Source organism: Acinonyx jubatus, chromosome C1 (assembly GCF_027475565.1).
Source record: "Acinonyx jubatus isolate Ajub_Pintada_27869175 chromosome C1, VMU_Ajub_asm_v1.0, whole genome shotgun sequence".
NCBI lineage: Eukaryota > Metazoa > Chordata > Mammalia > Carnivora > Felidae > Acinonyx > Acinonyx jubatus.
In genome coordinates this window covers 204,421,469-204,436,879 of record NC_069381.1, presented here as the reverse complement: position 1 = coordinate 204,436,879, position 15,411 = coordinate 204,421,469, and the positions used below count along the sequence as shown (strand labels likewise).

General features: G+C 37.5%; 1 protein-coding gene and 1 pseudogene across 5 annotated transcripts in view; both read left to right on the top strand.

Moving 5' to 3' along the window:
• The window catches only part of CUL3 (cullin 3), a 94,814-nt gene that overhangs the window by 54,914 nt on the left and 24,489 nt on the right, over positions 1-15,411 (top strand). For all 5 annotated transcript variants that reach the window (XM_027049262.2, XM_027049270.2, XM_053215864.1 and 2 more), the window contains 3 exons: positions 8,245-8,405; positions 9,413-9,527; positions 11,510-11,738. In XM_027049262.2, the coding sequence (XP_026905063.1) occupies positions 8,245-8,405; positions 9,413-9,527; positions 11,510-11,738 (505 nt within the window). The remainder of the gene's footprint in view (positions 1-8,244; positions 8,406-9,412; positions 9,528-11,509; positions 11,739-15,411) is intronic.
• Positions 5,302-6,941, top strand: LOC106972332 (40S ribosomal protein S2-like; annotated as a pseudogene).

Sequence of the window (15,411 nt, the reverse complement as noted above, 5' to 3'; positions counted from 1 at the left end):
AAATCTGAGCTCTTTTTTTCTTTTTAAGTTTATTTGTTTATCTTTAGAGAGAGAGGGAGAGAGAACGTGTTGAGGGAGGGGCAGAGAGAGAGAGAGAGAGAGAGAGGGAGAGCACGAATCCCAAGCAGGCTTTTTGCTGACAGCCCATTGCAGGGCTTGGTCCCACGAACCGCAAGATCCTGACCTGAGCTGAAATCAAGAGTCGGCCACTTAACTGACTGAGCCCCAGGCACCCCTTAAATCTGAGTTCTTAACCACTGAATTATGGTGCTACTCTGATACAGGTCTTCTTTCCTAAAGTCTTATAATCTCATTGTTCCAAGACCTTGAGGGTGATTACTCGTATGGTTCTAATAGGGACTGTTTTCTAGTGTTGATGCTTTTTTCTCCCACACTGTTAAGATTGTCAAAATTTAGAATTGGGAACATTGTGTTTATTTTATGATTTGGTACAATTAACACAGCTTTAGAGAAACATGACTAGGGTTTTGATTTGTTGGATTGACTAGGATACAATTCTTAAAATAAATGGAAGTTATATATATAATATATATATGTATTATTTTTTTGAGAGAGAGAGGGCAAGTGTGTACACAAGTGGAGGAGGGGCAGAGAGAGAGAGAGAGAGAGAGATTGAGAATCTCAGGCAGGCTTCATGCCCAGCACAGAGCCTGATGTGGGGCTTGATCCCATGAACTGCAAGATCATGGTCTGAATCGAAGTCAAGACTCAGGACACTTAACTGAGCCCCAAATGTTATTTTTAAATAAAATTCCTTAAAACTATATATATTTTTTAAAACTGTGACAGCCATGAGAGATTTTGAACTAATTTTACAGTGGTGGAAACTATGACTTTGATTTAGTCATGGAGCTAAATTTTCAAGCCAACCGTATTCTGTGCTTTTTTCCATGTACTTTACCCAGTAACATTGTTAAGTCCAGAAATGTTAATTTGTCTGCAATTTACTATATCATCTCTTACTAGTGCCCTTTCAGCAGTATAGTCAGACACCAGCATTGCGGAAAATATTGGGACAGTTCTGTAAAATTTGCTGTAATTAGACTTTTTTTTTTTTTTTTACCATAACTCTGCACTAGAAACTTTTTGTTATTTTTCTGGGTTTTGTTTTGCTTTTTAATTTTCTGTTTCTGTTTTCATAGTGTTAAGTCTTCTTGTATTTATTTCATGGCTTGAAAGTGAACCCTATTTGAAAACACTTATATTTATTGCTTGTTGATAGAAGATTGCCTAGTGATTAAGCTTGGGAAAGCAGGTTCAAGCATGTTCTAACAGACAATAGCTACTTGTTACAGAGTCATTTACTTTTTTTTTTTTTTTAATAAGTTAAACTTTTTAGGGTTTATCTCTAGTTTATGAGCAGGACAAATATTTACTATTTGTAAAGATTTTTAAACCTGTTTTTAAAAAATAAACAAAAAATGTTCAGCTGGTTAAAGATACTTGAACTACTTCTTGCAAGTAAATTAACTAGTAAGAGTTAATGTTATTTTTTGAACTTCATTATCAGTTGTTTGTTTTTTTAAGTTTATTTATTTTGAGAGAGCACGCGCGAGTGGGGGAGGGGCAGAGAGCCTCGCAAGCAGGCTCTGCACTGTCAGTGAAGAGCCCCACATGGGGCTCGATCTCACAGACCACGAAATCATGACGTGAGCTGAATTCAAGAGTCCGATGCTTAACCGACAGAGCCACCCAGGTGCCCCAGTACTTTTTAATTTCTGATCTAGGTTTTATAGTTGTTCTTGGCAGGGAACTTGGCCTTCCAAAAGCTATTCTTTCAAGACTAGACATGGAAATAAGTGCGATAGCATTGTGAGGTAGGTGTTGTGTTGCAGTTGAAGTCAGATGGAAAAGCAGTCTGGCTTTTTCCCAGGTCTATAAAACGAAAGACAAAGAGATGGTCCCATCATTATTTCCTCCTCCTCACCCTTGGGTTCATCTAGCTTGTGAAGAGTCTTGCTGGTTGTAGATTTGCTTGGCCAAAAATAGCAACCTCTGAGACAGAACCATAAATAAAGATTTAAAATGTAATTTATCTCTGTGGTGTTGAAGCTCATATCCCTTTAGTAAATGTAATGTTTGACTCAGACATTAAGCTTTCAAACATGTTTTTTAGAACATTTTATATTTAAAACGCTGTTTTGGCTTAAAAAGGCGAATGGAAGCAGCCACCAACTTTCTATCTGTACTTAGCTTTCCTCAATAGATCAATGCCTAATTGTGAACTCATACAAACTATATTTTGGTCAAAAAGCCTGAGATTATGAAAATAATAGTTTTAGGTTTTTTTAAACTTTTTTTTTCATTTTTGGTATGAGTTTATATCTGTCCTTACTTTGAGGTTGTATTCTCTTAGTTAGAGGTTAACTAGTGGTGGGATTTTTAAATAGATCTTTTAAATGAAATATTCACATAGAAACGTATACAAAATGAAAGTCCTACAGTGATTTAAACAATTAGAGCTGCATTAATATTATATTGCATAAATCTAGCCACTTAATTAAAAAAACTTTTTTTTTTTTTTTTTAAAGTAATCTGTATACCCAGTGTATACGGCCCTGAAGTCAAGAGTTGCATGTTTTCCATTAACTGAGCCTGCCAGGGGCCCCCCAGGCACTAATTTTTTTGACAGAGACATTCCTGTTAGAATCTGTTAGGAAAATGCTATTGTGTACCCACAGCCTGAATTCCTTCAGATAGTACTAGTAAGCAGTAAACAAGATTCAGCATGTTTATTTAGCAAGTACTTTAATATATATTATGCACAGATCATAAGTTTGTGAACGTGTGCATGCGTTTCCATTTAACATGTACACTTATTATAAACACTTGAGTGTATGTATGCATCACTCTTAATTTTGATTGATGGTAATTAATCATACATACCAAACATTTAATATAAATGACTCTTTAGTATTACTGATTTAAACAGCCACACTCAATTTTGTGGGTTTTCTTTTCTCCATTTATTAGCTCTGTTATCGAGAATCAAATTTTGGGGTTGACAGGTTTTAATATTATATGTCATTTAATTATAATCATCATATACACCTTGACAGTCTCACATTAAAAGACAAACTTTGAGGTCTTAACACTAACATCTGTATTTCTTTTGTCTCCAGTCATCTTCCATGGACTTAAATGTTGCGTACCCTCAAACACTCTAACCATGTGTTGCCATCATACCTGGCTTCCTTTACTGAAGCATTGTTTCTCCCCATACAGAGTATACCTGGAGAATTCCATCAGCTGCACCTGACTTTTTTTTTTTTTTGGCTTTTGGCTTTTCTCAGAGGACTTGAGCTAGATGGCATTATAGGCCATAAGGTTATTGATTCACCCACATCACTGCGCGTGGGAATGAGAAGAAGGAAACCCAGGCCAGGGATACTGGTAACAAATAGAAAGGGAATAAGTAATATTGAAGTCTGTTTTGGTCCTTCATATATGTTAACTTTTGATCAGAGAGTAAAGCTTCATAAGAAATCATATTAGAGTTTGAGATTATCTTTACCAACCTTTTGTGTTACCCAGAACCAGAGTGGATAAATGACTTACTCAGGGTCACCCAGCCGGTTAATAGTGATACAGCCAGAGCTCATATGAAAAATTCCTAACTCCACATCTAGTATTTTTCCATTTAAAAATCTGCTGTAACTGATAAGTCCACTTTAGACAACAGTTTAGCAATTTCCATATGATCCAACACTTCCACTTCTAGAAATCTGGTCCAAGCAGAATGAAAGCATGTATCCACCAAAGGATTGTACCCAAACGTGCCTAGCAACATTACTCATAGTAGACAAAAACTGGAAAGAGCCCAAAATATCCATCAGCTGGTAAAATAAACTAAATGTGGCATATCCATACAATGAAGTACTATTCAGCACTACAAAGGAATGAAATACTGATAAATGTTATATCATTAATGAACCTTAGCAACTTTATGCTTAGTGAAAAATCAGATACAAAAGATTATATATAATTCAGTTACATTTAAATGACCTGAAAAGGAAATCTGTAGAAAGAGAAAGCAGGTGTGCTGAAAGTGGGATTGACTACAAACGGGCTTAAGGGACTTTTTTGGGTGATGGAAATAGTCTAGAACTAGATTGTGGCAATGGTTAGACAACTATAGAAATTTACTGTAAATTATTGAAGGGTACTCTTAAAATAGGTAAATTTTATGGCATGCAAATTATACTGCAGTAAAGCCAAAAAAGGGGAACATTAAAAAATTTCACTCTGAAAAAACTCCACTCTAAAACTCATAATTTATTCTGAAGATTATGCTGTATGTGCCTTTTGTCTTATAATTCTTACTGGTATTGCGCCTTTTGCCAAAAACGGTAAAATCTGACCTGATTCTCTAGACATTTCTCTTAATTAAGAACATTTGATTTCTTAAAGAGGTTAAACTTGTTAATGTCATATATACATCATATATGGTATATACATATATGACCCCCACACACCCTACAAGTCCCTTGGGCTTGAAGTAGAGTTGGAACTTCCTGTGCTTGCCACAATTACCAGTGTTTTCTATTCTCACTGTGAAACAGCCTGAGTAAAAACTCTCTCACTGCTATTTCACTACTTTTAGTATATCTTCTCTATTTTGCTCTCACCAGTCGAGCTTTGTGTTCACTGAGAGTTTTTTGCATTCATTTTCAAACCGGTTAATGCCACTTGTACCTGTTATTACATAATTTAATATGGTGTAAACCAATAAAATGGTGTTAGAAGCAGTAGAATTTCTTGGTAAACAGATTGGATGTTTTAGAAAGACTTGACAAAGGCTAATCACTAAATATTGGTTCGAATTAAGTGTGGGTAATTTAAAAGACTGGAGTGGGGATTGTAAAAATCTAGAAGGACTGTTTTTACATTCATATTGCTTCACAAATGTCTCTAGTTCATGCTCCGTCTTAATGAAACAAAGTAGAAAAGTTTATTAGGTGAGGGTGTGTGTAAGAAAGGTAACACTGAACTCTAATCACAGGATTCATGTTCAAAGACAAAAGTCTTGATATCTCTATGAACATGTATTATGTTTTAAATTAAAAATTTGAAGATGCAACCGTGTGTGTATGCTTGTTTTTCTTTTACCACCTGTCTGCAATTAAGCAGCCAGTTATTGGTTTTGATCCCATAGGGTGAGAGTGATTCTGTATATGGTATTATTCAAAACTATATAAACATCAAATTTATAAATAACTTATGTGATAGAATATTTTTAAAAAGGATTCTTGTTTTAAAAATTTTTAGATTTATGACTGTTTTTATTGAATGTATCTTGTTTTATTTTATTAATGTTTATTTTTGAGAGAGAGAGTGGGGGGAGGCAAGGGAAGGGGACAGAGGATCCGAAGCAGCAGTCGTGCTGACAGCAGAGAGCACGACACAGGGACTCAAACTCATGAATTGTGAGATCATGACCTGAGCCATGTTCGGATGCTCAGCCAACTGAGCCACCAGGCACCCCGAATGTGTCTTATTTTATGCAGAAAAGTAAGCCAAAGTCAGGATGATAGTAGGAGAGGACTAAGCCTGCAGGGGAGTAGAGAGTGGCTTCAGTACCTACAAAACAAGGCCGTCAGAAAGGAGGAAGGGTGCAGTCAGGAGACACTCAGAATTTAAGATCTTGAGATGGAAGTGTGAAGTTTAAGAATCTCCCAGAGAGATGGGACACCTGCAGGGCTCAGTCAGTTGAGAGTCCGACTTCGGCTCAGGACACTGATTTCAAGGTTCCCGGGTTCAGGCCCCGCGTCAGGCTCTGTGCTGACATCTCAGAGCCTGGAGTCTGATTCGGATTCTATGTCTCCCTCCCTCTCTTCCCCTCCCCCGCTCAACGAGTGTGTGTGTGTGTGTGTGTGTGCTCTCGCTCTCTCTCTCTCTCTCTCTCTCTCTCTCTCTCTCTCTCTCCCCCTCAGAATAAAACGTTAAAAAAATGTTTTTAAGTAACATTAAAAAGTATCTACCAGAGAAAGAAAACACCAAATGAGAGAAGACACTGGTGCTGCCAGAGGGCCCGTGGCCCTGGATTAGGAGGCCACAGAGTCTCCCTCGTTGGCTTTGGCAGTGCCATCGGGGCTTGGGGTCACGACGGTGGTTGGTGGTTGGGGTGAGGCCAGGGCCACGGAGCTTGCAGAGGCAAGGCGGAAAACAGGGAACGGATCCCCATCACCAAGCTGAGCCACCTGATCAAGGACGTGAAGGTGAAGTCCCTGGAGGAGATCTCGTGCTCTTCCCTGCCCATCAAAGAATCCAAGGTCATTGACTTTTTCCTGGGAGCATCCCTTAAGAATGAGGTTTTGAAGATAATACCTGTGCAGCAGCAGACCTGCGCTGGCCCGCAGGCCAGGTTCAAGGTGTTCGTTGCCATCCGAGATTATCATTGGACACGTTGGTCCGGGTGTTAAGTCCTCCAGGGAGGTAGCCACTGCCATCCTTGGGGTCATCATCCTGGCCAAGCTTTTCTAGTGTCCCTGTGTGGCAGGGTTCCTGGGGGGAACAAGATCAACAAGCCCCACACTGTTCCGTGCAAGATGACCGGCCACCGTGGCTCTTCATCCCTGCCTCCAGAGGCGCTGCCATTGTCTCAGCCCCTGTGCCCAAGAAGCTACTGATGGTGGCTCGTATTGACGACTGCTGCCCCTCAGCTAGGGGCTGCACTGCCACCCTGGGCAGCTTTGCCAAGGCCACATTTGATCCATTTCCAAGACCTACAGCTGCCTCACCCCTGATGTCTGGAAAGACTGTGTTCACCAATTCCCTGTCAGGAATTCACTGACATCTTGGAAAGACTCACACCAGAGTCTCCATGCAGAGGACCCAGGCTCCAGCTGTGGGCACCACATAGTTTTATACAAGGGAAAAAAGGTCCAAGCCTGTTAAAAAAAAAAAAAGGAAAGAAAGAATTTACTGGAGAGTCATCAGTGAAAATTTTGGACGTACTAACTTGGATGCACAGTTTTGAAAACGTGAGCTTGTGCCGAGATGGTATGGAATGTAGAAATGTGAGTGGCGAAGATACTAATCAAAGAGTGGCTTTCCTTGTAGCCATTAGGTGTGTACCCTTGGGGGAGCTGAATGAAATAAGGTCGGAGGAGTGCGGTCACATGAAGAGAGTGCTACTCCTGGAGAATTGAGTTAAAACTGTCGGGAGGATAGGATGTGGTCAGTGCCATTTTAGTTGCGTCGCTGATAGTGGTCCAGCTTCTGTTAATGTTCACCTGGCAGCTTTGTTTGGTGTTGTTTGCAATGATAGTGTGCCTTTTAAAAGTTCCAGGATCACAGTTTGCAGTGGTTTTTAACTGGTTTTGGATTGCATATGCCTTTAAGAACCTGGTGAAAGCTATGGGCTCCATTTCTAAAATACTTATGTACCAGCAAACACACAGTAATTTTACAATTTTTAGTTCTTCAGAGACTCACCAAAGCCCAGAGAGATCCTGGTTAAGAACAGAAAGGAATTCTCTTGTTAATCCTTTGTGAATTAAAACAGTATTCCGGTGTGTTTTGGTGTAAATGTGGATTTTCAAATAATGCACAAAATAGGACTTCTATAGCCAATAATTCTGGATTGTATGTGCTCTATAGAGTGAGACACTTGTAATCAAGTTGGCAAGAACTTGAAAATAAGAGGACTGCAAGTAATCTGTTTGAAAGGACGGTAACTAGAAGCGTTTTAATTATGTAATACTTAATGCTGCTGTATTATAAGCATTAGAGCCTTTTAATATTTACCAGTAAGCAGTCAACTTCAGTTACATGGATCGGTATTTCTTTTGGCTCTTCAGAGAATATGATCTTCAAGTATGGTATTTAAGAAAGGAAGAACCATGTTTGGGCATGGTATGGCTTTGGAGAGAAAGGGAGATGTGCATGTGCCTACCTTGCTGCCTCCCTTTCTCCCCTGCTTTCTGCTTACCTGATTCTCCCTGCGGCTGGTGCCTTCTTCCCCCACCCCCTTTTTGCTTAAGGTGAAACGGGCGACCAACTATATATAACCAATTGTTTGTAAATTGTAAAGACCAACTTTTATGTAAGTTGGGAGGTGCTAGAAAATTCTGTGTTGCTTAAGATAGTGTGAAATGTTTCTCACCTAAAAAATGGACCGCTTTTATAATTTTAGGTCCTGTATTATTGTAGCTCACGGTGATTATTTTTATGTTTGCAAGAGTTGTGCTCAGTGTTTCTGTTATTTTGTTTCAACTGCAGGACCGTGTATATGTACAACAAAATAATGTGGAGAATGTCTACAATTTGGGATTAATTATTTTTCGAGATCAAGTTGTACGTTATGGGTGTATTAGGGATCATCTACGACAAACACTATTGGACATGATCGCAAGAGAGCGGAAAGGAGAAGTTGTAGATCGGTATAATCATCTCTTTCTACTTCAGTGTTTAGTTTTTTAGTGGTTGTGTCTTGGGAACCAATGTGCTCTCGTAATCCTATTGAAATAAAAGTTTTATTGTCCAGCACATTGTGAAAATCCTCAAAAACCTTTTCACAATTAACGAAGTTACCTAGATTTTAACTTAAAGCACATATCTATTTTTAGAAGAGTCCGCCCTAAGCTTCTATTTAATTTACTTTTAAAAAAGCAAATCAGCCACTAGTCTTCTCTTTTTATTTTTCATTTATTTTTTTTCATGCTGGCATTTGGTTCTTTTTTGCTGTGTGATAACTTTTTTGTTTCTTCTCTTTGTCTTTATCTTTAAAAGGCTCTCTAGCTTTCATTCTTAACATATTTGAAGAAAAATGTTGAACATAGTCTACAATGACTAAGAAATACTGTACTCCTTCTGTTAAGTCACATTCCCTCCCCCTTTCTTACATGATTGCAGCCCAGTTTTTGTGACACTGCAGTTAAGAGTGGCTTGAAACATACAAGATTGCGTTCCCTATTTCTCTGTATTCAGAGAAGCTATTAGAGGAAGACTTGTAAAGTTCTTTTTTATTTCGGCTCTGGTGCTTGATCAGAATTGCCCGGAAGCCATTTGGTACAAAACAATTACAATGCCTGTGAGTAGCTGTGTGTTGTGCCTGAGTCAAGTAACTTCTCCTGCCTGCTTTCTCATAGTCCTTTTATATTCTGTATTTTTACATAAACAGGAATGTTTAGACATTTTAGACATGTTTTCTTGCAGATTTTAAGGTTATAACAATGTGAGAACAACCTGAGATCAGTAGCTGTACAGTCAAGATATGCTTTCCAATTAAAATGACTCCACATCCTTACGTATAATAAGTTGCTTATGGGAGACGGGTCACTTTGATTTAAAACATGTTCTCAAAGTCTTTCTAACAAGTTCTGTTAAGTTTTTTTACATGAATAGTTAATGGAATTTGGTGATCAAGTGGTTTAACTTCTTTTGACAGGGGCGCAATAAGAAATGCTTGCCAGATGTTAATGATTTTAGGTCTCGAAGGACGATCCGTCTATGAAGAAGATTTTGAAGCTCCTTTTTTGGAAATGTCTGCAGAATTTTTTCAGGTAATCAGTGAAGATCTAAATAAATGCTCTTTGAAGATGTTCTCAAAGTTACTGAGTACAGTTACTGATTTGAATATTTGACCTTTTTCTACTGAGGCCCTTTTGGGAAAGAGGGTACAAAAAATACCCTTTAGCGCACTTACTCCCCACTTACTCCCCATTCTCACGTTCCAGGGAAGGAACCTATTAAAGAAAAATTGAAGAGTATGGACTCAGACACATGATTTTTTAAATTATGTGTAATGAAACATACAAACTTAGACATAACCTTAATATTTTATTATGTTTATATGTTACAAATTATTTACCATAAATTCACAGGCAGTGCATCACTAATGAAGTCCCATTATTCAGTCTTTTGTGAATATAAGTTACTGGTAAAATAAGTGTAGAAATACGCATGATCTCATGGCGCGTGTGCGCGCGCACACACACACACACACACACATATATATATCTATATATCTGTGTATATCTATATCTTAAAAACTATTGATGAGGAAATTAGAGGTCATAAGTATAATTGATAGAAACTTGCAGCAGTATATACCACCCAAAACCAACTGAATTGCTAAAAGTGAAGTTAAACTAGTACTAATTTGTAATGAAGTTACAAAATGGAAGGCGTATTTATAAGATCGTGATAACCATGCATCCTCCTGAAACCCTCATTGCTAGTAGGAGCTTTAAGTCTGTTGTTAAAACAGACTTAGCTGAATACTAACTAAAAGTTTTTACTTCAGTAGGAGGCTTTTTTAAAAATAAATGAATACAAAGTTACAATAATTCTTAATAGTTCAGTAGGTCATTCATAAGAGCCATGAGATGTATACAAAGATGGAACATGGTGAATTTTGGCGTCCTTTACACATAAAGAATAGACTTGCTGCCTTTTTTGTTTGTTTGTTTGTTTAAGTTAGTGTGTAGCCCATCAAGAAGACCTTTGTGGCCTGCACTGGTGAGCCTGGACCGTGCTTTATGAACTAGTAATCTCATAATGTAGGAAACAGTTTCTATTTTCTAAGAATGCAGCAACTCATTCTAGATATTTTTGACCTGTGCATTCGTTTTAATTCCCTTCGTTACATTGTCGACATACCAAGAGAAGATTAATCATCAAGATTCCCAGATGTGCTGCAGTAATGTGTATGCATGTATGTATATACATAGTACATACTGTTGTTAACAGTGAGTGGAAAGATGGTCTTACCTGGAGTTTCATTTGGTGTGTTAATGTCTATTCTTAGAAACTTGATTGTTTTCAAGGATTAAAACTACTTGTTGTCAAAAAGTGGAACGTGTTACTGAATTTTATACATGGTTTATATCAGCATGTCTTCTGATTTGTGATTCTTAGATGTGTTTGTTAATCCTCCTAGCAAATAGGTTAAAATCACCTGGGTTAACATTTATAATTTAGTGGAACTTCGGTAAGGCTGGTGTTAGCAGACAAGATTAAGAGTTACATAAAAGCTCTGTTTCTCAATCATAAGTTTATAGACATACGCGTGCGCACACACGTATATAACACACACACACACACTCCTTTGAGACTGGGAGTGGGTGGCAGTTGGACTTTAGTAACTAGCAGTGTGTGAGCAAAACTGTATGATAAACATGAAAAATCCTTATAGGCATAATTTATACACATTAAAACAAATCAAAGAAGAATTTCCTACTCTGACTTGGGGTCAGATGCTCCGTTCTGTACTTTTGACCCTTACTAGCATTTGCTCACTTTTTCTGTTATTGGAGGTATATTGGGCAAAGTTTGAAAACACTGATTAAGGATAATGTATTGATTTTTTTTCTGTAATCAGTGCTTTAAAGGATGTAATTCAGCCATGTGGGTATGTGTGATAAGAAACTACATAAAATGTTAATAGTGCTAATGATATTTAGATTGTAGAAACCCACTTAAAAGCAGAAACGCATTTTGCTTCTACATTTAAAAACAAAAAAGTCATGTTTCTTATTTGCAGATGGAAAGCCAGAAATTTTTAGCAGAAAACAGTGCTTCAGTATATATAAAGAAAGTAGAAGCTAGAATTAATGAAGAAATAGAACGGGTGATGCACTGCCTTGACAAATCAACCGAAGAGCCAATAGTAAAGGTGGTTGAGAGGGAACTCATTTCCAAGCACATGAAAACTATAGTAGAAATGGAGAATTCTGGGCTAGTACATATGCTGAAAAATGGAAAGACAGAAGGTAAGTATCAGCAATTGAAAAATAATTAAATGTTTATAGTTCTACCAGGATGTTAGTAATTTTTTTTTATTTTACTATAATGAAAATAGATTATGAATGTCAGTTTTCAAGTTGTGTGTGTCATTAATGTATCAACTGCTGTTACTTTGATAGGATTTAACAGGAAAGCTCCACACTTATTAATGTGGATTTTCGGTGTCTCTTTTAATTAAATGGCTTTTTTTCCCCTCTTTTTCATCTTAGTCTCCCTCATTTTTTGTGTTTTTCTTAACCCAGAAGTCTGTGTTATTGGTGAGACCAATGAGGTCCTCTGTTACTGTCCTTTTTATATACAAGGGAGTTGGACTGTCTTCATTGCCATGTACTCTCTCGTTTTTGTGATTCTTTTAAAATCTGACATTCCAATCATAAAATTTGTATAGGCTTTCCTTTGGGAGTTAGTTGTGATAAGGGTGTTGAAAATGCAAAAATTATGTGTTTTTCATGTGACATTTTAGATAAATTAGTAGACTGGTTTTGAGAACTCCAGAGTTACAGACTTCAGAGAAAGGAAAATTGCATAAAAGTGAAAGCACAGTTTTGAGATAACTGTAGCATTTATTCTTGTTGGCTATTTACCCCCTTTTTTTTTTTCCAAAATTTTTAAATGTTTATTCATTTTTGAGAGACAGAGACAGAGCAGGAGTGGGGGGGGGGGGGGGCGGGCAGAGAGAGACGGAAGTAAAGACTCTGAAGCAGGCTCTGAGCTGTCAGCACAGAGCCCGACGTGGGGCTCGAACTCACGAACCACGAGATCATGACCTGAGCTGAAGTCAGACGTTCAACCAACTGAGCCACCCAGGTGCCTCTACCCTTTTTTTCCTGAAAACCATATTTTGTGATAAGTACCTTAGGAGAAATCATAAATAAAAGAATAACAGTCATGTTGTCCTTATTCTTAATTTCTAAAGTTTTACTTAAAACTATGACTTGAGGAATCACTAATATGCTGTTAAAAAATAGGGGTGCCTGGGTGGCTCAGTCGGCTAAACGTCCAGCTTCAGCTCAGGTCTTGCTCTTGTGGTCCGTGAGTTCGAGCCCCGCATTGGGCTCTGTACTGTACTGACAGCTCAGAGCCTGGAGCCGGCTTCAGAATCTGTGTCTCCCTCTCTGCCCCTCCCCCACTTGCACTCGCTTGCCCTCTCTCTCAAAAATAAACGTTAAAAAAAATAAACATGGAACTCTTGGTATTTTCCTGTTTCTTAGATGACCTCTTAGCAGTATTTTAGCCAGCTTACTTATTACAAAAGAAACACATACTGCCTCAAGGTTGTAAGTTTGCAGGGAATGAGAACAATAGTTAAGTGAATCACTTAAAAAAGAGGTAGATATAAGAGGAGAGAAAAGTAAGATGGTAGGAAAGGAACTTATTTTCTGTGCTGCCTTCAAGTGTGATTCTTGCTTTCTGTTTTGAGATGCTTATATTTCTTTCTGAAAGTTGTATGTAAATTTGTTGTTTTTATTAAACCAGAGAAAAGATGCTTCTGGTAAACCTTTTCTTTTGTAAAAGCCAAAAAAAAAAAAAAAATCATTTTTAAATTATGTGTGTCATGTTTTCTAAACTAAGCTATCCCTGGATGTCTAAAGTCTAAGTCAAGGGCTGGCAAACTTTTTTGTAAAAGGCCCATACAGTAAACTACTCCTCTCTGTTGTAATAGTGAGAAAGTAGGCATAGACAGACAGTAACACAAATGGATTAACTTGACTGTGTTCCTATGAAACACTGATTTTTTTTTTTTTCCAACCACTTAAAAATGTAGAAACCATTTTTAGTTCATGAGATGCACAAAAATGGACAGTGGGCTGTATTTAGTTCAGGGGCTGTAGTTCGACAAACCCTGATCTAAATGCTCATCCAGAGTTAGTGTTTTCTTGTCTACCCTGGGGGAAGGTGGGAGAGGGTGAATTAAATTGGCTGGAGAGTAGAGCTTAGGAAGTGTTTGATGGAGAGGTTGTTGGGCATACCTAAATTACAGTATCTCTGAAATCTGCATGGAGACTTGTGTTAAAGGCATTAAGTATGCCTGACAACATGGCAAGTGCTTAATAAGTACATAAATGAAGAAATAGCAGAATACTAACCATAGTTCTCTAGTACTTAATGTTTTTAGCAAGTAAACAGCTATCTGTGATTGTAAATTAAATTTCAAAACGCTGGCTTCAATTTTTTCAGCTTCCCACTAGGAACCTAATCGCAAAATGTCTTCATTGTGTTAGGCCCTGCTCTGGAGCAGTAAGTCAAGAATATGTCAGAGGCACAACTTAACCGTTATGAAGCCAAGCGTCTCATAAATCAGAAAGTGAAACAGCTTTCTGACCATGAATGGAGGCTGAATTGGATTGGCTATTAGATACAGATAGCTCTATGAAATTTAAATTCAAATAGCACTTCATTTTACTAAGTTTGTACAAAAACGTTTGATTTTTGAATGCCCAAGTATTTTTAATTTTCTCTTTCACGTTACCCACTACACCATACATTTATATATGGTGAATTCAGTACAATGAAATTGTATTAATTTCCATATAGTTAAATATGCAACATATAATTGAGCAAAACTGTAACAACAGAGGAACAAAATAGACAAGTTGGGAACCATTTTGTTAGAGATGGGTTTGATATGCCAAATTTACTATAGTAAATCTCCTTAAATTACTGTGCGTTTTTATTTTTTAATTAAAAAAATTTTTTTTTACATTTATTTATTTTTGAGAGACAGAGCACTAGTTGGGGGGAGGGGCAGAGAGAGAGAGAGAGAGAGAGAGAGACAGAATCCAAAGCAGGCTCCAGGCTCTGAGTTGTCAGCACAGAGCCCAACGTGGGGCTTGAACTTACAAACCGTGAGATCATGACCTGAGCCAAAGTCAGACGCTCAACTGACTGAGCCACCCAGGCGCCCCAACTGTTGCATTTTTAATACCTGTTTTTAACATGGGAAATTTGGATGTAATTTATGCCAAATGTGAGAAACTGTAAGATTTGCTGTGTGGAGATGACTTTGGACGTGTATTATTGCTGAAAACTTAGTGTTTAATAAAACTTGATTTTGAAAGTCTCTGAAACAAATTTTAGAAGCCCTTTTTTTCTAACATTTGCTTCTAAGTATTTCTTAAATACGAAAAACTTCAGTATTAGGATCTGAATTATAGCCTGTCTGTCAAGCTTGGCCCACCAGCAGTTTGATTAGAGCCCCCCCATCAAAAGAAAAATAACGTTTTATTGCTTTTGAAAACTACATAAGTTTTTAGATATCAGTGTCCATAAATAAAGTTTTATGGCAACACAGTCATGCCCATTTATTTATGTGTTATATGTGGCTTCTTTCTTGTTACAGTGGCAGAACTGAAGTAGTTGCAAGAGAGACCATATGGCCCACAAGTCTATAAAATATTTACTGTCTGGCACTTTCCAGAAAAAAATTTCCCAGCCCCTGATCTAGAAGCTGCTATTCTAACTTCCATTTCAAAAGTTCTTGATGATAAAACTTTTTTTATATTATTGTACAGTCCTTACACTTAGAGTCTCCCAGTAAGTTTCAGAGAAACCCCAGACATAACGGGAAACAAAGCATTTTACCTCCGCATTAAAAAAATTTTTTTTTAATGTTTGTTTATTTTTGAGAGAGCACGAGCA